This window comes from Amblyraja radiata, chromosome 24 (genome assembly GCF_010909765.2).
Source record: "Amblyraja radiata isolate CabotCenter1 chromosome 24, sAmbRad1.1.pri, whole genome shotgun sequence".
Taxonomy (NCBI): domain Eukaryota; kingdom Metazoa; phylum Chordata; class Chondrichthyes; order Rajiformes; family Rajidae; genus Amblyraja; species Amblyraja radiata.
This window is the reverse complement of record NC_045979.1, coordinates 20,419,163-20,441,953: the sequence shown is the minus strand read 5'-3', so window position 1 is coordinate 20,441,953 and position 22,791 is coordinate 20,419,163. Positions and strand designations below refer to the sequence as shown.

Genomic DNA, 22,791 nt, shown 5'->3' with positions numbered 1-22,791 from the left:
TGCAAAATGCCACAGGAAAAGATCCCTGAAAAGAATGGCCATTCTTTAAGTATGTATCATCATTAATTTTAGAACAGAATTACCTGGTTTTGGAGATTAGATTCAGGAAGCGATAAAGTCCAGAGACGTTTAAAATCTTTGGATGATTCACCAAACCGTTGACAATGGAATCCATCAAGAGCATTATAAGCAAATGAGTTTCGTTTGGATACCCGGTTCTATTTAGTTAGAAGTGAACGTGCATATTGTAGGGGAAGAAATATAGAATTAAAGGTAGAGATTGAAGATATGATATGGATGATTGGAATATCTTATAGTCACTGCATCTGCAATAACTGCTGAGATTACAATTTACATTATCCAAATCAATAAAATTGGATAATGTAAGTCACACCAAGCACAAGGTTTTAAGATTGTAGTTTTTTTTGCCTTAGAGATATGAATACATCTGTCAAATTCTTTGCCTTTAATGGTATTTCAAGACATCCCTCAAAATAAATATATATTTGAATACTCAGAACCACAATGTTTTTCACTGAAGATGAAGATAATTGTTGTCAAGTGTGCTGACATACCTTTATGAAAGTTAATTCCATCAGTTTAGCTCAGAGTGATCAGAGACAGTGATCGGAGACATCGAACTAGTCTAGATTTATTTGTAGTAAGACCCTGAAGTTGTGCATGTATCTAATAGTTTTAGCAGTGCTTGCAATAGCAAACACTAGTTTACTACTTATGATGATAGACGTCATATCCTGAAGGACAATGATTTTCATCCAAGCAACTGTCCTGTGAACCTGTCTCTGAAATGCTACAATGGGATGCATGGTACAGTAAAGCCAAATTAAGAACTCACACTTGCACACTTCATTGCAGAGAAGAAATGTTACTTAGTGAAGTATGGTCGATTATCCATCATTTGGATAAGAACAGCCAATCTGAGGTTCTGATTTTCCAGGAAGGATTCGTGTAATAATGGCAGTGGCAGAACACTGGCCCTATGAATATTTAGACATAATAGTTCTGCCCGCATGGGCTCACAGTACGAATGACAATATCTGATCCAAAGCAGCACTGTAAGACCATATCATTGTGCAGCCCCTGTTTTGTTTTCCTTTGGAAGAGTCATCAAACCATTGACAATGGAAGCCATCTAGAGCAACATTGTCCTTGTCCAGCTTTGGTGGTCCAGTTGACTAGAACTTGTTGGGTTTCCACATCCAAAGCCTGGTTCAACATCTCCGTTCTTCTTTGGTGGAAGTCATCACCTTCCAATTACACTGCTGTGGCAAAATTAAGATTAGTGAATGTGAATCTGGAGGACAAGATCACAGAAGGAATCTGCGGAATTATTAATAGTACATAGATTAATGTAGGAAATGAAACATAATTTTGTTCTTACATGTGCAAAAAAGGCACCAAGCTTTTGTCAGATTTACAAAGCTGCAGTGCGATTCAAAATGTTTGTTGCTATGACGATTTCACTGTTTGTGCTGTTGAGAATTATATTTGTGGCCCGATCCTTGCAAAGATTACTGCTCGCAGTCCCCATCTTGCTGCACAATAATTCCCAATGTTTTTCTTCTTCAGCTGAGAAATCCTTGGCTGGCTGGTTTCCAGTTCATTCTCTCACTGTTCTCCTCAAAGAATAGTTTATGGCATGAAGTGCACCCTTGGATGGTGTCAAGAGAGTTCCTGACCGCTGTCTCTAATGTCCATAACGTACCCATTTTTTAATCCTTTAGCAGTCCAAGTTTTTATTCTACAGTCACTGAAAGAAATGGTAAAGACACTTTAAGAAATCAAATAACAGCAGTCAGCTATCTCAGCTTCTTATCACACAAATAAACATAACAAACAATGCCATGCATAACAATTTCAGATCACTTGAAGACACTTTAAGTGTCTTTACTTTGATAGACACTTTGTGGGCAGTTAGCTTTTTGTTACAAAACTAAATCAGATCACTTCACATCAAAAAGTCTCATAAAATCAAAGCACCACAGGCATGAGCACCAACCATACCCAATTTCTAGATTCCACCTTGACATTTGTCAGCCGCTGAGCATTTTCAGCAGACTCGGCAGAACTTTGAAGAGACTTTGGCTTCTTCTGAATAGCTCTCAAGAGCATATACAGGGAAATGTCTTTCTCTTCACTCTTTCTTTTGTACTTGTGCTTGTCTTGATTCTATTCATGCAAAATACTATCCAATTTATTGGAATAAATGCAAACCAAAGCTTTTCACTCTTTTGTGGTACACGTGACAATAATAAACCTAAACCTAAACACAGACAGCCAACTCATCTCATTATTTTCCAGTCAATTTGGATTGGTGCTCTTTAAACTTCAGAGATTACGGCACGGAAAGAGGCCTTTCGGCCCACCGAGTTCGTGCCGATCAGCGATCACCCTGTACCTACACGATGTAGCACGATCCTACGCACTAGGGACAATTTTACAAAACCCAATCAACTTTTAAAACCTGCAAGTTTTTGGAGTGTAGGAGGAAACTGGAGCACCCGGAGAAAACTCACGCGGCCACAGGGACAATGTGCAAACTCCGTACAGACAGCACCTGTGGTCAGGACCGAATCCGGGTCTCTGGCGTTGTCAGGCAGCAACTCTCCCGCTGCACCACTGTGCCGCCCTACTCATTCCTATTTAAGGATAGGAAACTCTTAGAGGGAGTTGGACCAAATGCGGGCAAATGGCTTAGATGGGGCTTCTTGGAGGAATTAGACCAAAACGATGTTTCCGTGCTGGATGACTCCTGAACTCTAAAACACAACCAGATACGTGCCCAAGTTCTTGATGGCATATTCTACTCATCCTTCCAAACTTCTAGCATTAAGTTGGTGTAACATTATATAAATTTACCTCAAAACGTGCATAAAATCAGGCACAGTTGTAAGAGGAATACCATTCTTTTCTTATGAGTAAGAAAATAATCAAATATATATTTGATTATATTCTTACTACTTTCATATGATATTCTGGAAATTCAAGCTATAAATATAATCAAGAGGAAGTTTACAATGATAAACTTTAGTTTACAGAGGAATTTGAAATTATAACATTTTCCCCATTTATAAAGTAACGTGGATATAGATATGTGACTTTTACACAGTTTTAGTGTAAACAGGCTAAAAGCATAGGATACAAAATCATACAGATTTAGATATTTTTTAACAATTTTATCCTCTTCCAAGTCTTTCCATTATAATCTCCTCCTGCACTCGTGTTGCATCCGTCAGATTGATGGCTGGAGTTATCTGATGTTATACACACAATAAGGTGGAAATTAAAGGTGTGAAATTAGGTGGCCAGCATGTGTCCTTCTGCAGATTGAAGAACCCTCACCAGTGTTCCTCTCACTCACTCGGGATACCTCGGTTGTCAAGACACCCCACTTCACACAATTTAAGATGGTGCTGAACACCTTCGTCTTAGCATGCGCGATCTCCTGGTTGCCGAGCATTTTAACTCCCCTTCCCATTCCCATACTGATCTGGGTCTTCTTCACTGTCAGAGTGGGGCCACACGCAAATTGGAGGTCAGCACCTCATATTTCGTTAGGGCAGCTTAAAACTCAGCAGTGTGAATAGTGAATTGTCTAATTTCAAGAAACACTTGCATTCCCTCTCTCCATCCCTCCCCCACTCTAGTCGTTCTGCTAGTTTCACTGTTTGTATCACTTTATCACCTCGTCCACAGCCAACAATGGACTATTGTGGGGTCTACCTTTCTCGAGTCATCGGTGCTGGCTTTGATTTGTCCTGAACATTTACGTACATCTAGTTTCCCTCTCCCCTCTCAGTCTGAAGAAGGGACTCGACCCAAAATGTCACCTATTCCTTTTCTCCAGGGATGCTGCCCTGACCCGCTGAGTTACTCCAGCATTAAGTGTCTATCGTAAGATGATGCAGTGTCATTGCGGTAACATCTATGTCAATGCACTTTGCTTGCCTCTGTGTTTGAAGACTCTGAGAGGGCGTTCACTGTCCTAATGCCACAACTAGACCACCACCATCTGGTTGATTTCTTTACATGATCACCAATTCACATTGTTGACCATCAATGAAAGCACCGAAGAACGTAAGTGTCTGGAGAAGAGTTGACCAAGAGGTATTGGGTTTTCAGATTAAATTAAATCCCGTTGGTAAAACGTAATACCGATTTTGAAAACCCGCTGGGCTTAATGTTCAACATGGCGCACATGGTTTCACGACTTTTGCTTGAATTAGAAAGTTTTAGTAGACAAACCACTGTACCGATGAGCAGCGAAGATGAACTAAGTGCAGAGAAGAGCAGAAATCAGGGGTTTAAGGTATGCTACTGGCACGGCTCTTAATGGCAAGGACACGTCGAGGTAAACAAGGAGTAAGACCCGCCACATAATTCCATAGCTTTACCCGGCAATCACTGCAGCAGAAAGGAAAGAGAAAAAAGAGAGACAGAGATATAATGCAAGTCTGAAAGATGCAAGAGAGAAAAAGACGCAACCAGTAGATGTCTGACTCCCGTCCCCTTTCATCTATATCCCTTCTCTCCTCCCCTTCTCCTTTATTCCATGTTCATAAGTTATAGGACCAGAATTAGGCCATTCGGCCGATCAAGTCTACTTCACCATTCAAACATCTATCTTTCCCTCTCAACCCCATTCTCCTGTCTTCTCCCTATTACCCCTGACACCCTTACTAATCAAGAATATTCCAATCTGCGCCATTGGCATGGCCTCCACAGCCATCGGAGGCTGTTCCGTCCTCTGGCTTCCCATTTCACACTTCTTATCTCACAGGCTTTTGTCTCCTTTACATCTCTGGCCTTCAACCTTCAAATTGTTCTGTTTTAGGACATATGACAATAAAATACAATTGACCTATCTGCCAAACACCCCCCGCACCTGTATCCACCTATCACTTAGAAACAAGGAACTGCAGATGCTGGTTTCCATAAAAAGACAGAGAGTGCTGGAGTAACTCAGTGGGTCAGGTAGTTTCTCTGGAGAACATGGATGGCAACGATAGGACCCTTTTTCCTGAAACGTTACCTATCCATATTCTCCTGGGATGTTGCCTGACCTGCTGAGATACTCCAGCACAGTGATTTTTTTTCCACATCACTTGCCTGGCTTTGTCCTGCCCCCTCCTCTCTATCAGCTTCCCTCCCACTCTATTACAATCAGTCATAAGAACGGTCCCAACCCTTCCATGTCCTCCAGAGATGCTGCCTGACCCACTGAGTTACTCCAGCAGTTCCTTGTGTCTACCAGAATGATCTTCTTTTTAATTATCCAATTATTAAATGAATACCTATGCTCTTCAAGAAAACATTATTGTGATCAGAAATAAGCATGTCATTTTTTCCCATCCTGTCATCAAAAGCAGCTGATTGTGTTAAGCTGGGTAAGACACAAGTAAAGCAACAGAAGACACTTTGGATGTATTATGGATGGAGTCAACAGATGGATGATGCAAGGAAAATACTAAGATTTGTCAATTAATGCTAAACATTCACGAAAGAACCTAATGGGAGATACTTAAGTTTGTTCTTGTTTCGAATGATTATTGGAGAACGTGGTTTCACAAAGAATCCCCAATTTTGATGCTGGAGTAACTCAGTGTGTCAGGCAGCTGCTCTGGAAAACATGGAAAGGCGATTTTTCGGGTCGGGATTCTTCTTCAGACTCAGTCTGAAGTTCATAAGATACGAGCAGAATTTGGCCATTTGGGCCATCAGATCTACAACGGCCATTCAATCATGACTGATCTATCTTTCTATATGACAATAAATTGTATTGTATTGTATTGTATTTTCCTCTCAACCCCATTCTCCTGCTTTCCCCCCATAACACCTGTGCAAATGAAGAATCTGTCAATGTCTGTCTTAAAAATATCCATTGACTTGGCCTCCACATTCCACAGATTCACCAAAATCTGGCTAAAGAAATTCCTCCTCATAGATCTCAGAGCACATTTGAAGAAAGTTCTAAAGAAAGTCAGAAAAGTTCTTCAGTCTGAAAGGTCCCAACCAGAAACGTCATCTATCCATGTTCTCCAGAGATGCTGCCTGACCCGTAGAGTTACTTCAGCACTTTGTGTCTTTTGCTGACAATTCCGGCATCTGCAGCTCTTGGTGTCTACTCTGGTGACAAATGTATGTTGTGAGCAACATCTGGCCAATAAACATAAGGATGGTTGGGAAGTCTAACTGTCCCCGTGACACTGCCAGCTTTTACCCCATGTAACTGTACAGATGCTTATGACTCCCCATCGAAAGTGGAAGCCTCAAGCATCTGCAAAGTTGATGGTCTCATTCAGGGCAGCTGCACTTCACCGAAACCAGTATCTGGGTGGGAGATATCCCTGGTACAACTGTATTGTGACATTTAGCTGCTAATCCAGTGGACCAGTGCATGTGGAATCGAAGGAACGCCTGTAGCTGAAGGATACAAGCAAACATGATTATTCAAAATGTAATCCACTGGATAAAATGAATGGAGCCGATGCAGCATAACACCTCAAAGTTAAAATGAAACTTAAAAAATCAAAGATTTATTGCTCCAATCTCTTTAATTCAGGAATCCAAAAGCAATCTTGTTCATAAATGCATAAGTTCTAGGAGCACAATTAGGCCATTCGGCCCATCAAGTCTACTCCACCATTCAATCATGGCTGATCTATCTTTCCCTCCCAACCCCATTCTCCTGCCTTTGTCCCATCACCCCTGTCACCCATACTAATCAAGAATTTGTCAATCTCCGCCTTAAAAATATCCATTAATTTAGCCTCTACAGCCTTCTGTGACAATGTTTTCATTAAATCCAAGAGATTAAATTCATCGTAACAGTTTAAAAGTGTTAATTTCTAATAGCAGTTTTTAAAATGCATCACAAATTATAGGGAAAGAAACCAAGACTGTCCATATTCTGAAACTTCTCCTCTACTTTCCCCAGCATAAAACAAGTGTTCCCTTTCTTAGCAAAGATGCTTGTAAATAATTGAAGCATTAATGACACTCAACGTTATATTTTTGCACTAAAATGTTGTTCAACATTATATCTTTGCACTGAAATGTCCCCTTTATCCTTTTGTGCACACTGTAGGTGGCTTGATTGTACAGGCTTGTCTTGACTGGTTAGCTTGCAAACAGAAACATTTCACTGTACCTCAGCACATGTGACAATCATAAACTAAACTAAACCTACCTGGATGCAGTGAAAATCCTGCTGGAGTTTGTGCAGATGGCATTAATAGGACTGTCATGCCCTCTGATCTCTCCCAGCAGGGTGAAGTTGTCGATGTTCCAAACTTTAAGTATTCCCCCTCGGCAACCACTTAGCAACATGTCACGACCTGGGACAAATGCCAGCGCGCACACCCAATCTTTGTGAGCGTTTGGGATTTGCTAAATAAAATTAAAGTAACATGAATACTTACTTTTACATGGAAATATAACAATTCTCATCACAGTCTTTGAAGAAATACTCATCTAAGGAGATTTTTGCCATTTTATAATTTGCAATTTATTATAACAGATATGGAACTGTTAGAGGGATGTGGGCTTGACGGGCAAGTGGGACGAGCTTAGATGAAGCCACTTGGTCGGCATGGACAAGTTGGGCTGAAGGGCCTGTTTCCGTGTTGTATAAGTCTAATGCTACTGAAGATTAATATATTTTAATAGAAATCGAGCATTTAGTTTAGAGATACTGTGTGGAAACAGGGTCTTCGGCCCACCCAGTCCTTGCTGACCATTGATCCCCCGTACACTAGTTCTATCCTACACGCTCGAGGCAGTTTACAGAAGCCAATTAACCTACAAACCTGCACGTCTTTGGATTCTGGGTGGAAACCAGAGCACCAGGGGAAAACCCTTGCGGTTACGGGGAGAATGTACAAACTCCGTACAGACAGTACCTAAAGTTAGGATCGAACGCGGGTATCTGTTGCTGTAAGACAGCAAAGCTGCCGCTACATATAAATACTCATCTTTAAAGTGATTTTTGTTTGGTCATCTTATAATTCACAATATTTTACATAGATAGGAAAGGTTTGGAGGGATGTGGGCCAAACAAATAGCATAAATGGGACATCTTGGTCGGCATTGACGAATTGGGCTGAAAGGCCTGTTTCCACACAGTATTAAACTAAATTAAACTAAAAGCACGATTTCTATTAACAGATAGATCCATCTTCAGTAGCATTAGACATACAACACGGAAACAGGCCCTTCAACCCAACCTATCCATGCCGATCAAATTCTCCATCTAAGCTAGTCCCATTTGCCTGTGTCAAGCCCACATCCCTCTAATCGTTTCCAGTCCGTGTAATAAATTGCGAAATATAAAATGATAAAAATCTCCTTAGATGAATATTTCTTCTTAGAGTTGTATGACTCTAATGCCACCCAAGAAGGCCCATATCCCTCTAAACACCCCTATCCATGTACCTGTCTAAATGACTTTCCATCATTCGATTCAATGGATTTAGGGGGGGGGGGGGGCAAGTGGTGCAGCGGTAGAGTTGTTGCCTTACGGCGCCAGAGACCTGGGTTCGATCCTGAGTATGGGTGCTGTCTGTATGGAGTTTGTACGTTCTCATGACCATGTGGGTTTCTTCCGGGTGTTCCGGTTTCCTCCCACACTCCAAATACGTACAGGTTTATAGGTTAATTGGCTTTGGGTAAAACATTGCAAATTGTCCCTAGTGTGTGTAGGATAGTGTTAGTGTATGTTTGCTGTTTAACGCAGACTCAGAGGTCCGAAGGGCCTGTTTCCGTGCTGTGTCGTCAAAATCCAAAATCAAGATGGGAACACTATGTGAAATATCCAAATTTGCAAATGGCATGGTGCTGGCTAAAAGCCCACACGAGACGCAGATACTATTAGTGACAAGAATCACGATGAGTGGGTTCAATAGTTGTGGATAAAGAAAGGTCATCTTATAATTCACAATATTTTACATAGATAGGAAAGGTTTGGAGGGATGTGGGCCAAACAAATAGCATAAATGGGACATCTTGCAACATGATTCCTCCTTGAACATAAATATTTGACTTTAGACTTTAGAGATACAGTGCGGGAACAGGCCCTTTGGCCCGAGTCCACGTCGAGCAGTGATCACCCCAGTGACCAGTGTACACTAACATTATTCTACACACTCGGGAAAATTTACAATTTACAGAGCCTATTAACCTCCAAACCTGCACCCGGAGAAAACCCATGTGGTCACAGGGAGAATGTACAAACTCCGTACAGACAGCACCCGTAGTCAGGATCGAACCCGGGTCTCTGGTGTGGTAAGGCAACAATTCTACCGATGTACCGCTTGCTTTTAGAAAAAAACTTATCTGAAGTCTCCTGTTTTAAAGGCAGAGTCAGGGATCCATTTGCGCACCTGTATTAGTTCTTGTCTTTCCAAGTCCCATTTTTTGATTCCATTGTCTCTCGATCCACTGAACAGGATGTCTCCATGGATTCCCAGAGATTCAATCCCGTCGTAGTGTGGAGGCTCAAAATTATGTGTGGGACCAACATTTCCCAGAGTACTCTCAGCTATTTCAAACTTCTGCAGAGCAAATACATATTTGTTAGTACTTGAATATCTAAACATATTCCAAGATAATTTAAAAGGAATATAGAGTTCTGCAGATTAAACTCTGAAGAGATATCAGGCTAGAAATTTCAGATGCTGGAGTAACTCAGCATCTCTGGAGGGCATGAATAGGTGATGTTTTGGGTTGGTTTTAGATTGTTTTTTTGGTAAATCAGCATCTGCAGTTCCTTTAATCCACATTTTCCTGCTCTGCAGCAAAGTCTCAAAGTATGCTTTCTTTGAAGAGGTTCTCCTCCGCCCTGGATCAGTCTGAAGGGTCCCGACCCAAAACATCACCTATCCAATGTTTTCCAGAGACGTTGCCTGACCTGCTGAGTTACTCCAGCACATTGTGCCTTTTATGTAAACCAGCATCTGCATTTCCTTGTTTCTACAGGTTTTTGATGACTGAATGCCAGGAGCCTTGGAGTTCATCAGCGGGGAATGGATTCTGGAGGGATTGTCCAGGTGACATTTCAATCTTGATAGAAGTATATAAAATTATGGGAGGCATAGATAGGGTGTCTTGTCTGTGTAGACCAGAACCATTTTACCCAGGTTGGAAAGGTCAAAGCCTAGAGGACACAGCTTTAAGGTGAGAGGGGAGATGTGTTTTTTACACAGCGAATGGTGGGTTCCTGGAACACACTGCCGGGGTAGTGGTGGAGGCAGATATGATGGTGACTTTTAAGAGGCTTTTAGATAGGCACATGGATGTGCAGGGAATGGGGGAGATGTGGATCACATGCAGGCAGAGGGGATTAGTCTAACCATCGTGTTCAGTATGGGCATTGTGGGCCGAAGGGCCTGTTCCTGTGCTATGCTATTTTATGAATCTAAAAAGGGGGATATGGGGAGTCTCCTCCTAGTTCCTATGTTCATGTAATCTCACTTGTTAATCTTTTCCGTAAGCAGAGCAGTGCATGATACCGATCATGTGAAGGCTGAGTGTAAAGAAGAGTCCCGACCTGAAACGTTGTCTCTCTATTCCCTGCACAGATGCTGCTTGACCCTCTGAGTTCCTCCAGCAGATAGACACAAAATGTTAGAGTAACTCAGCGGGTCAGGCAGCATCTCTGGAGAAAAGGAACAGATGACATTTCGGCTCGGAACCCTTCTTCAGACTGAATGATAAAGGTCTTCCAGCACTTTGTGTTTTAGATATCATGAAGGTTTGCGTCAGGGAGCAGGGAGAGAGTGTGGTTCTGGGAGTGGAGCTTTGGGTCATGAAAAACCTTACCTTCACATAATGGTCTTTAGAGCCAGTGATGACCAAATCATGTTTAGCCGCTGCTCTCTCCACTGTGAGGCACATCACAGGACCAATGTGACCCATGAGTTTTCCTACAGGTTGAATTCTATAACAACGAATGAGAGATAAATTAGTACCAGCTGTAGGAAGAACCGTGGATGAAAGGGTCCCGATCCAAAATGTCACTCTTCCATCCCCTCCACTGATGCTACCTGACCAGCCAAGGGCTTTCTCCGGGAGGTCAGATTCCTCCCACATTTCAAAGACGTGCATGTTTGTCGGCTTATAGTTGGCTTCTGTAACTGCCGGTTCCTCCAGCACTTTGTGTTTTGTTCAAGATTCCAGAGTCTGCAGTTCCTTGTGTCTTCCAGGTCTCTGATATACTGCATGTAAACCCTGTGTGTCCTTTAATAGGTTTTCAAAGAACCAAATACCTCCTTCTACCCTGAGGAGGCATCATTCTGAAAGAACGCCAATATCTAAATCGCCACTTCAAGGGCAAAGTGCAATATCCTTTCGTAGAAATAAATCAAATGCATTGAAAGCGTTACATTATATAATTTAATTCTTAGAATCCATCCTAACTTGGCTGTGAGATTGTGCTGGGCAGATTTCTTTACTGGTCAGCAGGCACTGTGAGGCTGTCATATTACGGCAGGAATCGGTTTGACCAAGAAACACAGAAAGAATAGTGCCCTTGTCAAGACTTGGACAAGAATTTGGTTGTAATTGTATTTCAATGCACATGTTGCCTCTGTCTTCCTAAATGGTAGTAACCGCAGAGTTCTGAAGTACTGTCAAAGAAGATTTGCAAATTGCTGCATTTTTATTTTAGTTTAGTTTATTGTCACATGTACTGAGGTACAGTGCAAATCTTTTGTTGTTGTCTGCTATCCACTCAGTGGAAAGACTGTACATGGTTACAATCAAGCCGTCCAGAGTACACAGATACAGGATAAAGGGAATAACGTTTAGTGTAACATAAAGTCCAGTAAAGTCCAAGGGTCTCCAATGAGGTAGAAGGGATGTCAGGACCACTCCCTAGTTGGCGAGAGGACGGATCAGTTGCCTGATAACAGCTGGGAAGAAACTGTCCCTGAATCTGGGAATATTTTGGAGTTTCAAAAACTCTTTGTTGTTGCCACCCCATCTAACAAGTGGGGTGATGCCGTGACACTACTCATGTGCCGGGGAGATAGTGCAACAACTTCTGAAGTCAAAAGTTGGAGTCCAGCATAAACTATCGTAAAACATAGCCCAGTACAGATACGCAGCGGTAGAGTTGCTGCCTTACAACGCCAGGGACCCCGGTTCAATCTTGACAACGGGTGCTCTCTGTACGGAGTTTGTACGGAGTTCTCCTTGTGACCGTGTGGGTTTTCTCCGGGAGCTCCGGTTTCCTCCCACATTTCATAGACGTGCAGGTATGTACCTCTAAACTAAACTAAATTGATAACATATTGCAAAATATTAAAAAACTATGAACTAATATTTATTAGGCAACTGAACCATCCTATCAACAATTGGAGAGCGGTCCTGATCTACCATCTACGTCATTGGAGTCCCTTTGGACTATCTTTAATTGGACTTTATCTAGCACTAAATGTCATTCCTGTTATCCTGTATCTGTACACTGTGGACAGCTCAATTGTAATCATGTGTAGTCTTTTCACTGACTGCAATACATCAAAAGCTTTTCACTGTGCCTCTGTAAACGTGACAATAAACAAAACAAAACTAACACAGTTACTTGTTTTTTAGATTTGTTAAAATAATTACATTCGCTGACAGACAATTAAACTCTGTCCCCTTACTATGGAAAAATAATGAGGTATGTTCCGGGAAAGTTCCTTACTTCTTAAGGTCCCAGATGCGAACACAGTTACCAGTTGCAGCGTAGAGGAGAGTGCCTGTGGGGTTCAGCGCAATCTGGTTGATCTGGTGTTCACCTTGTGCAATGCTCACCGTGCGACTGACTGTTCCTGTACATGCATCACCTGAAGTTACTTGACCAGAGGATCTGATCACAGGAAAAAACTGACAGTTAGTAGTCTTCAAATGTTAATGCAGAATGCCCCGCACATCTCCTTTAAACTTTCCCCCTCTCATCTTATAGCCCTCTAGTGTTAGTCATTTCCATCCTGGGAAAAAGCTTCTGGCTGTCTACCAGGCACTCACTACTCTTGGTGTTAAAAAATACAACTGGTCCTATGCAAGTTGAACTTTAAACGTTGCCATTGTCACCTTAAAGCTATGCCTTCTAGTCTTTGACATTTCCATCCTGGGGAAAAAAGGTTCTTATTATCCACGCTAACTCTGCCTCTCATAACTTTATAAACTCCTATCAAGTCTCCCCTCAACCTCTGGCGTTCCAGAGAAAACAATCCAAGTCTATCCAACCCCTCCCTGTTGCCGAAACGCCCAATTATAATCACACCAATGCAAGCGGCAAAACCCAACCCCTGACCTCCGGAATTCCTTCTGTAAACAGCTTCAGCTCACTACCTTTCCCTCTACCTTCAAGATTCTCCTTAAAAGTGCCCACATTTGGAGTATTGTGTTCAGTTTTGGTCATCTTGATATAGGAAAGATGACGAATAGAATTCAGGACCTGACTAGTTCAGAGAAGATTTGCAAACACATTACCTGGACATGAGGGCATGAGCTACAGGGAGAGGTTGGGCAGGCTTGGGCTTTATTTCTTGGAGCACAAGAGGCTGAGGGGTGATCTTATAGAGGTGTATAAACTCACGAGGGGAATAGATAGGGTGAATGCACAGAGTCTTTTTCACAGGGAAGGTAAATCCAGAACCAGAGGATACAGGTTTAAGGTGACGAGGGGAATATTTACTGGGAACCTGAGGGGCACCTTTTTCTCTCAAAGAATGGTGGGTATATGGAACGAGCTGCCAGAGGAGGTAGTTGAGGCAGGTATTATACAGCATTTAAAGAACACTTGGACTGGTACACTGATAGGAAAGGTTTAGAGTGATATGGGCCAAACGGGGGGAAATTGGACTAGCATAGATGGGGCGGCTTGATCAGCATGGGCGAATTGGGATGTTGGGCCTGTTTCTGAGCCGGTTGACTACATGACATTACCTGGATTTCATTCTATTCAGCCTCAGGGATTTCAAGAGGTTACTTGCTACCTGCAGAATATCACACCTGCACAAGTTCCAGATGTTGTGAAATAATTCCATGAGCTTCTGATCTTAGAGCCATACAGATGCACAGCATTGGAAACAAACCCCTCGACCCACCCTGTCCAAGTTGACAGATTAGTCTAGTCCCACCTGCCTGCATTGGCCCATAGCCCTCTAAACCCTTCCAATCCATATATCAGTCTGAATGTCTCAATTTTATCTGCTTCTACATCATTGAAAGTCATCGAGCAAGGTCTTCACACTAAAAGTTACTTTTCTGCAGAAATGTTCATTAAGCTGCTTGGATCTAGAAATATTACTTGCAAAATTAAGCTGTTTTATATCGAATATTCCTCAGCACAGGTACACAGGTTTAGCGTATGGTAATATCCACAGCAGGAAATGTAACCACAAATGAAACATTCCCTTCTCCAAACAAGACATCGTCAAAGCCGCACCATCATCTCTCACAGGTGGACAGATACCAACATAGTACAGGTAATTGAACTTTGGAATACGAAAACAATCACTCAGAAGACAGCCCATCATTTTGTGGAATGTAAAAAGACTGGTTGATCTGAATAAATTAACCTTGTATCATCTTTCTTATAATTTTACTGATGAACCTAAAGCTTTAGCAACATCCAAGAGCATACGACCATACCAGCAGAATTGGGCCATTTAGCTCATCGAGTCTACTCCACCATTCAATCATGCAGGTCCCATCTTTCCCTCCCAACTTCATTCTTCTGCCTTCTCTCCGTAACCTTGGACGCCCATACTAATCAAGAACTATCAATCTCCGCATTAAAAATACCCAATGCCTTGGCCTCTTACGGCCAGCACATCCTCAGATAGGGCCCAAAATTGCTCAGACACTGCAGCAAATGGTGTCCTTTAAGACGTTAAGATGGAGAAAACTCTTACGTTAGTGTCTTGATGCATTTAGGAGTGTCTCGGATATCCCAGACTTTGATGTACGATGTAGACACAGTGAACACAAGGCTGGAGTAACCGCAGTATTTGACCGAGACCACATTGTTCGGATGTCCTTTCAGGGTACTGATTTCCTGTCCCGTGGCCAGATTCCACACTTTGCAGGTCCGATCTAAGGCAGGTACAGAGCACAAAACCACAGGAAACTCAGAAATCAAGAAGCAGGATATCTTTCATTATTCAACAAGATTCAAAGCAAATTTAAACAATATGAAGGGCATAGTGGTGAAACTGATTGAGCCACTGCCTTACAGCGCCAGAGACCTGGGTTTGATCCTGACCTCGAGTACTGTTTGCTTGCGTTCTCACTGTGACAGCCTGGGATTCCTCCACATGCTCTGGTTTCCTCCCACATTCCAAAGATGTGTGGGTCTGTAGGTTATTTGGCCTCTGCATATTGCCTCTAGTGCGTAGGGAGTGGATGAGAAAGTTGGACACCATACAACTAGTGTGAACGGGTGATGGATAGTTAGCATGGACCCGGTGGGCCAAAGGGCCTGTTTCCACTCAGCATCTCTAAACTAAATTTGATCTCTATTATAAAGTCTGAAAACATAACCGGAAAACAGCACGGAAACAGGTCCTTTGGCCTGATGAATCCTCGCTGACCAGCGATCTCCCCGTACCCTAGCACTATCCTACACACTAGGGACAATTTACAATTTACAGATGCCTATGAACCTACAAACCTGTACATCTTTGGAGTATGGAAGGAAACTGCTGGAGCTCCCGGAGAAACCCCGCTTGGCCAAAAGGAGAACATACAAACTTCGTAGACAGCAACCATAGTCTCTGGCGCTGTAAGGCAACAACTCTGCCACTGTGCCACCCAGAATTTGAACACAGATATTTTGTTGATCGCATCCTCCATTTCACTCTCATAAACAGACTGTGCCATTGATCGTATAACAGGCCACTGAACATCACAATGGGGATGATTTATACAAAATGCCTGTTTTTCACTGATTACAGCAATTATTTTAAAATCATGCTGTTCTTTGATTTAATCATTACTTATGTTTAATAGCACATTGCAAATGGTGCGAAGAATTATTTTTTTTCAATGTCATAATTGGAAGCTACAAAAACCCCAGAAATATATTATCTAAACCTTCACAGTTATTACTCTGATGCACTGTTGGTGTGACGTGACTAGCAGCATGGTAACACAGAATAGTATTGCACAGGAAAGGCCCTTCGGCCCACCATGTCTGTGCTGAACATGATGCCAAGTGAGTCTCCTCTGTTTGCCCATCCTTCCACTCCCTGCATATCCAAGTACCTATTTAAACACCACTATTTTATCTGCCTCCACCACCACCCCTGGCAGCGAGTTCCAGGCACCCACCACTCTCTGTAAAAATTACTTGCCCTGCACATCTGCTTTAAACTTTGCCCCTTTCATTTTAAAGCTGTGTCCTCTAATTTAGTTTGGAGATACAGCGTGGAAACGGGCCCTTCGGCCCACGCCAGCCATCGATCACCTGTACACTAGTTCTATAGTATCCCACTTTCGCATCCTATATACTAGGGACAATTTACTGAAGCCAATTAACCTACAAGCCCCCACGTGTTTGGGATGTGGGAGGAAACCGGAGCACTGGGTGGAAACCCAGTGCTCCGGTTTCCTCCCACAGGGAGAACGTGTAAACTCCGTACAGACAGCAACCGAGGTCAGGATCAAACCTGGGTCTTTGGCGCTGTGAGGCAGCTGCACCACCGTCTCTGTTTATCACTTTCTACACTTTCATAGCAGATGTCATGTGTCAAGAAGTGTGTTAAAATCACACTGTTAACCAACTGTGAGGCAAGCGCATTATCTTTTTTGTTTAATGTTACTTTGCTGTTTCATGGACAGCTAGGCTGAGATTGACAAAACGGTGTGTACATGGAATTATGAAGATTTGTTTGTTTGTTTGTTGTATAAGGGGGGCACTTTGTATCTGCTTTAGAAACATAGAAAATAGGTGCAGGAGTAGGCCATTTGGTCCTTCGATCCATTCAATATGATCATGGCTGATCATCCAAACTCAGTACCCCTTTCCTGCATTTTCCCCACGGCCCTTTAATCTCAGTGGCTGCCTTCTCCTCCCTCCATGAGGAGGAATTTCTTTAGCTGGGGGGTGGTGGATCTGTGGAATTCATTGCTGTGGAGGCCAAGTCAATGGGTATTTTTATAGCGATGTTTGACAGGTTCTCGATTAGTAAGGGCGTCAAAGGTTACGGGGAGAAGGCAGGAGAATGGGGTTGAGAGGGAAAGAAAGATCAGCCATGATTGAATGGCGGAGTTGGAAAAGCATGGTGGCGCAGCGGTAGAGATGCTGCCTCACACCACCAGAAACTCGGGTTCGATCTATGGATGCTGTGATTGTGGAGTTTGTACGTCTTCCCCGTGACCGCATGGCTTTTCACCGGGTGCTCCGGTTTCCTCCCACACTCCAAAGAAGTACAGGGTTGTAGGCTACTGAGCTTCGGTAAAGATTGTAAGTTATCCCTAGTGTGTAGGATAGTGCTAGTGTATGGCGGCGACTCGGTGAGCCGAAGGGCCTATTTCCGCGCTGTATCTCTAAACTAAACGAACGGCCTAATTTCGCACCTTATGAACTTATTACCTTTTGAACCGGTGAACAGCAGGTCATTGGTTGCATCAAGACACAGCACAGGTTTAGAATGTCCTTCAGCAACTGAAATGCACTGGAGCGGCGCAGTCCTGCCACCCTTGGTTCCACCGACCGGATTAATAACGCCCCTGAAGAAAAAACAGACCACAAGTAAATACTTTCAACTTGTGTCTTCTTCTCATGGCCGTGACTGATGTATTTAGAAATGGATTGTACTGAATATCAGAGTGCCTTTTAATGTTAAAAATAAAGAACTGCAGATGCTGGTTTACACAAAAGGGCACAAATTGCTGATTCTGCAGGTCAGGTAGCATCTCCGGAGAACATGGAATGGTGAAATTTCAGATTGAGATCCTTCTGACTCCACCAATGGAGATCACACAGTATAAAGAAGTATCCCGACCCAAAATGTCACCTACCCAAGTTCTCCACTGATGCTGCCTGAACCGTTGAGTTACTCCAACACTTTATTTCCTTTTGCCTTTGACGCTACTTCCATTTTCCCACATGAAGGCTGATCACTTATGCAAACACCTCAATATTCTTCCAAATGTCCTGTTTAGCCACTTACAACGTTCAGTGAAAATCAGCACAAAATGCAGATAATTTATCGAGAGTAAATGATTATCCATTTCCATACACTAGTTACGAGACAATTGAATGAGCTTGTATTAATACATTATTGTAAAATAAAATATTACATTTTCTACAAAGCAAACATTTTTGCCAAATGATAAAATTCATGCAACACCTAACAACTTGCATGCAATATAATTGATACGTATTGATGTTACAGTATGATAGCCAAACGAATGACACACTGGCACAGCGGTAGAGTCGCTGCCTTACAGATCCAGAGATCTGGGTTCCATTCTGACTACGGGTGCTGGCTGTACAGAATTTGTTTGTATGTCCTTCCGTTGACTGCGTGGGTTTTTTCCGGGTGCTCCGGTTTCCTCCCACACTTCAAAGACGTCCAGGTTTGTAAGTTAATTGGCTTCTGCAAATTGTCCCTAATGTGTAATATAGAACTATACGAGTAATCGCTGGTCAGCAAGGACTCGGTGGCCATAGGGCATGTTTCCACGCTGTGTCTCTAAAACTAAAAACACTAAAACCAGTCTTGTGCCACTAATAGCATTCACTGAGATTCAATGGCAGGATGTCACTGAGGAAGATCAACTTTTGTTGGATGCATATATGACACTAATGCAGACACCCCGCATTTTACACGGAGAGTTATGTGTTTGAAAAGCACCATAAGGACTCTTGAAGGTTTACACCACTCTCTACAATCTCCACACCTGAAATCCCAATGCCTGCACCACAATAACAGACAAAAATGTCAGTGTAATCAGAGCGCTGCATTATCGGTGCAACAAAACCTGGAGGACATCGGGGTTAGGTTGGTTTCTAGGCCTCTGAATGGTCCTTCTCTAGACTATGGGTCCTGTCCCGATTCACCAACCTACTTCAATGTGGACATTGGACTTTTTCTCCTGAATTGATTTGCTACAAGGCTGATAATCTACATTCTATACTCTGGTATTTTTCTCTTCGCTCCACCAGTTGCATGTGTTTGGGTTGATTGTATTTGTGTATATTGTTATCCAATTCAATTGGATAGCATTGTGAATAAACCTTTTGTTTGCATATTTAAATGCAAGTGACACTAATAATCTAAACTGTAATAAGTTATACAGGCACCTTGCCCTTCACATGTGCATGATTTACATGTTTTTAGTGTAACACGCATGTCTAATTACGACCGGAGTTTAATTTACGCACATCTAATTTTGGAATACTCGCTCAAATTTATGCCTGGCACCGTATAGCAGCGTGGTCATATGCTATTGTTTTCCTCTCTTATCCTGCAGTCTTCATCAGTTGTAGGTATGTAACATTTATTAAGAACTGCAACGCCATCGATTAAATCCTTACCTCCAATCTGAGTTCGAAATTGTCGCCAGTCACCTGATGCATGAACCGAAAGCTTTGTTCATTATATAGTCATTCAACCCTTTTCCCGGAAATCCAACACTTATTCACACAAATCACCCCAAAGAGAATTTACCAACACCAGGTGATTTGGCATAAAATATAACTATTAGTTTGACTATCTGTACATGTAAATGATATGCAGATTTCCACCGAAGGTAAATTAAAGGTGCATGCAAATCAGCCCAATCCAAAGAAAAACAGACTTAGAAATGAAACTGTCCTTACATTAAAGTGCTCCGTTAAAAATAAAAACTAGCCAACAACCAACCAACTAACACAAGGAACTGTGCTTGCTTTTGGTACAAGATGCAGTGCTGGGGCGGACATAAGAGATACACACACACACACATATACACGCGCACAGTAACATGCAAACAGCAAAGCGGTCAGCTGCACCACCCAGTCAGACCAGAAGCAGAGACTTGCACAGTGCAAGAAGTGACAAAAGAAACCGGTACCTGGGAACCTCCGAGAGAGAGGAGTCACTGTCATCAGACCTACAAACAAAACAGCAGCAGGGTTATGGGGACAAAAGGCGAGAGAGATTTAGCATGTCGGACTGTTGAATAGAATAACAAGCAAGAACAAGAGGAGGCAGGCCAAGTTATACAGTACTGAGCGCCTCAAAAATAGAGTGCTTAACAGTTCTCGTCTGTGATCTTTTCCTTCAGATTTATCAATTATATCACCTCCTGGACAGGACTGATGATACCAAAAGATGATTACAACTGGAAAATTAAATTAGAGGTTTAATCATGTTTGCAGTATTCAGGGTGGCACAATGGATCAGCGGTAGAGTAGCTGCTTTCCAGCGCCAGAGACCCGGGTTCAGTCCTGATTACAGGTGCTGTCTGGATGGAGTTTGTATGTTGTATCCCTGTGACTGTGTGAGTTTTCTCCAGGTGTTTGTAGGTTAAATGGGCTCTGTAAATTGTCCCTAGTGTGTCGGATAAAACCAATGCATGGGTGATCGTTGGTCGGTGCGGGCTTGGTGGGTCCAAGGGTCTGTTGCCACGCTGTTTCTCTAAACTAAGCACAGAAAAAGACCCTTCCGCCCATCTTGTTCATGCCAAATAATGAGCACAGTATCTAGAATAGAGCAAGTGTACGGCGTGATCTCAGCGGGCCGAAGGGCCTGTTTCCACTCTGCACCTCTAAACTAAACTAAAAGATTAATGAAAAATCTTTATTGGTTACAAAAATGTGCAATGAGTTTAATTCAAATCAATCAGTTATTGCTTTACTCTAGAAATAGAATGGATTTCTAAAAGTGACATTAATTTACCAATGACAATGTATTCTTAATTTTAACGATTGATATTTAGAAAGTGTTCATGTGGAATATGTTGGTCAGGAAGGCAGCTCTGATAATGAGACGGCATTGTCATTAATCAGCCTGCAAACACCTTCAAATTATATCTAATTCATCTTTCCTCTGAATTGTAATCAGAATTGTAATCAGAATCGCCGGAAGTTGCGCGGAGATCTGATGGAAGTACATACAATTATGAGAGGCGTAGATAGGGAAGACAGTCAGATCCATTTCCCCAGTTTTGAAAAACTTAATTTTTTCCTGAAAAATGTAATTCTGAATAAGTGTCACTTATTCATTTTCTCCAGAGATGCTGTCTGACCTGCTGAGTTACTCCTGCATTTTGTGTTGATCTTTGGAAAAACAAATACTAGAGGGCATAGCTTTAAGGTGAGAGGGGCAAAGTTTAAAGGAGAATGTTTTATTTTTTCACTGGGGGCCTGGAGATAGCGGTAGAGGCAGATTCAATAGTGGTGTTTGAGACTTTTGGATAGGCGCATGGATATGCAGGGAATAGAGGAATGTGGATCATGTGCAGGCAGAGGACTGTAGTTTATCTTGCCATCATGTTCAGCTTGGACATTATGGGCTGTAGGGCCTGTTTCTGTGCTGTACTGTTTTATGTTCTATCGCAGTATCCCTTTGGGGTGGGAGATTGCAACCTTCATGTGGTCCGCCCTGTTTCGACGAATGCAATCAACCCGGTGTGCACAATCAAGTAAGAACAAATAGAACAAGTTGTCCTACAACGTTAGGCTATGCACGCCATACGCAAGAAGAAGCAGTATCCCTTTGATTCTGTGTTCTTACACAACTTTGGATGGAGGGGTTATGTTCAGGCAGACAAGATGTGGTTTTGATATCATGCTCAGCACATACATTATGGACTGAAGGGCCTGTTCTTATGCTGCACTGTTCTATGTTCTAACTACCTGTTCTCCAAATGAGCCGTGCACAACTAGATTAACAAGTTGTGATGTTGTAGATCAAGTTAAAATAGTTTTAAAGAAAAACAGATTGATAGCTGAGTAATGAGCTAAAATCATTAGCATATTAAATTCTGCTGAGTTGGCTGGCATGAGAAAGCTTATTGTGTATCTTGTGCCTGTGAGTGGTTCTTGCCCAACCATAAATCCATCTCGTCCTGACAAACCTCAACAAAGTACCCGTCAGAACAATTCACTCTGCATCTGCTCAATTCAGGAATCGAAGGCAGGTGCTGGCCTGCTGGCAGGTGGGACAAGTGTAGCTGAAGCATGTTGACTGGTGTGGGCAAATTGGGCCGAAGGGCCTGTTTCTACACCGTATCACTCTATGATTCCAGTTTATTTCCTAACTTCATTGAGAATCAGTCAGCACTAATGGAGACACAAGGAACTGCAGATGCTTGTTTACTAAAAAGGACACAAAGTGCAGGAGTAACTCAGCGGGTCAGGCAGCATCTCTGGAGGACATGGACAGGTGACCTTTTGGGCCGGGACCTTTCTTCGGCCTGAGCAGGGATCCTGATCCAAAACATTGTCTATCTGTGGAGTTTGTATGTTCTTCCTGTGACTGCATTAGTCTGCAACTTTATTACTCAGAATGTACCAAAACAAAATCTCTAGATATTTTTACTTAATTGTTTGTCCTACTCTTAATACGTGTTCAGGAGGCAAATAATTTGTACTGTACAGATAACTCTTACATAAAAGAGTCACATTTATGCAAAGAAAAAGGTACCAAATGGATGACATATTGGAATATTTAAATACAATGTTACTTGGCATACCTACTGAAAGCACGGTGACCGAGACAAGTACACACAAAGCCAAGATAGTGGGAACAAAAAAAGAACGAAGAGTGACAAAATTAATGTTATTGG

General features: G+C 42.4%; 1 protein-coding gene across 3 annotated transcripts in view; it reads right to left on the bottom strand.

Annotated features, from left to right (window-relative positions):
* Positions 1 to 1,639: 1,639 nt before the first annotated feature.
* Positions 1,640 to 22,791, bottom strand: part of LOC116986827 (kinesin-like protein KIF21B) — a 113,053-nt gene continuing 91,901 nt past the window's right edge. The window contains exons 28-36 of one of the 3 annotated variants that reach the window (XR_004415581.1): positions 20,074 to 20,112; positions 17,606 to 17,742; positions 14,925 to 15,105; positions 12,707 to 12,871; positions 10,840 to 10,957; positions 9,402 to 9,572; positions 7,211 to 7,410; positions 4,275 to 4,425; positions 1,657 to 1,771 (exon numbers count right to left, since the gene is read on the bottom strand). Coding sequence is in view for 1 of the 3 variants with exons in the window: in XM_033042549.1 (XP_032898440.1) it covers positions 1,684 to 1,771; positions 7,211 to 7,410; positions 9,402 to 9,572; positions 10,840 to 10,957; positions 12,707 to 12,871; positions 14,925 to 15,105; positions 17,606 to 17,742; positions 20,074 to 20,112 (1,099 nt within the window). In the remaining 2 variants the exon portion in view is untranslated. Of the gene's footprint in view, positions 1,772 to 4,274; positions 4,426 to 7,210; positions 7,411 to 9,401; positions 9,573 to 10,839; positions 10,958 to 12,706; positions 12,872 to 14,924; positions 15,106 to 17,605; positions 17,743 to 20,073; positions 20,113 to 22,791 lie in introns of all 3 variants that reach the window. The other 2 variants (XM_033042549.1, XR_004415582.1) reach the window with 2 other exon arrangements.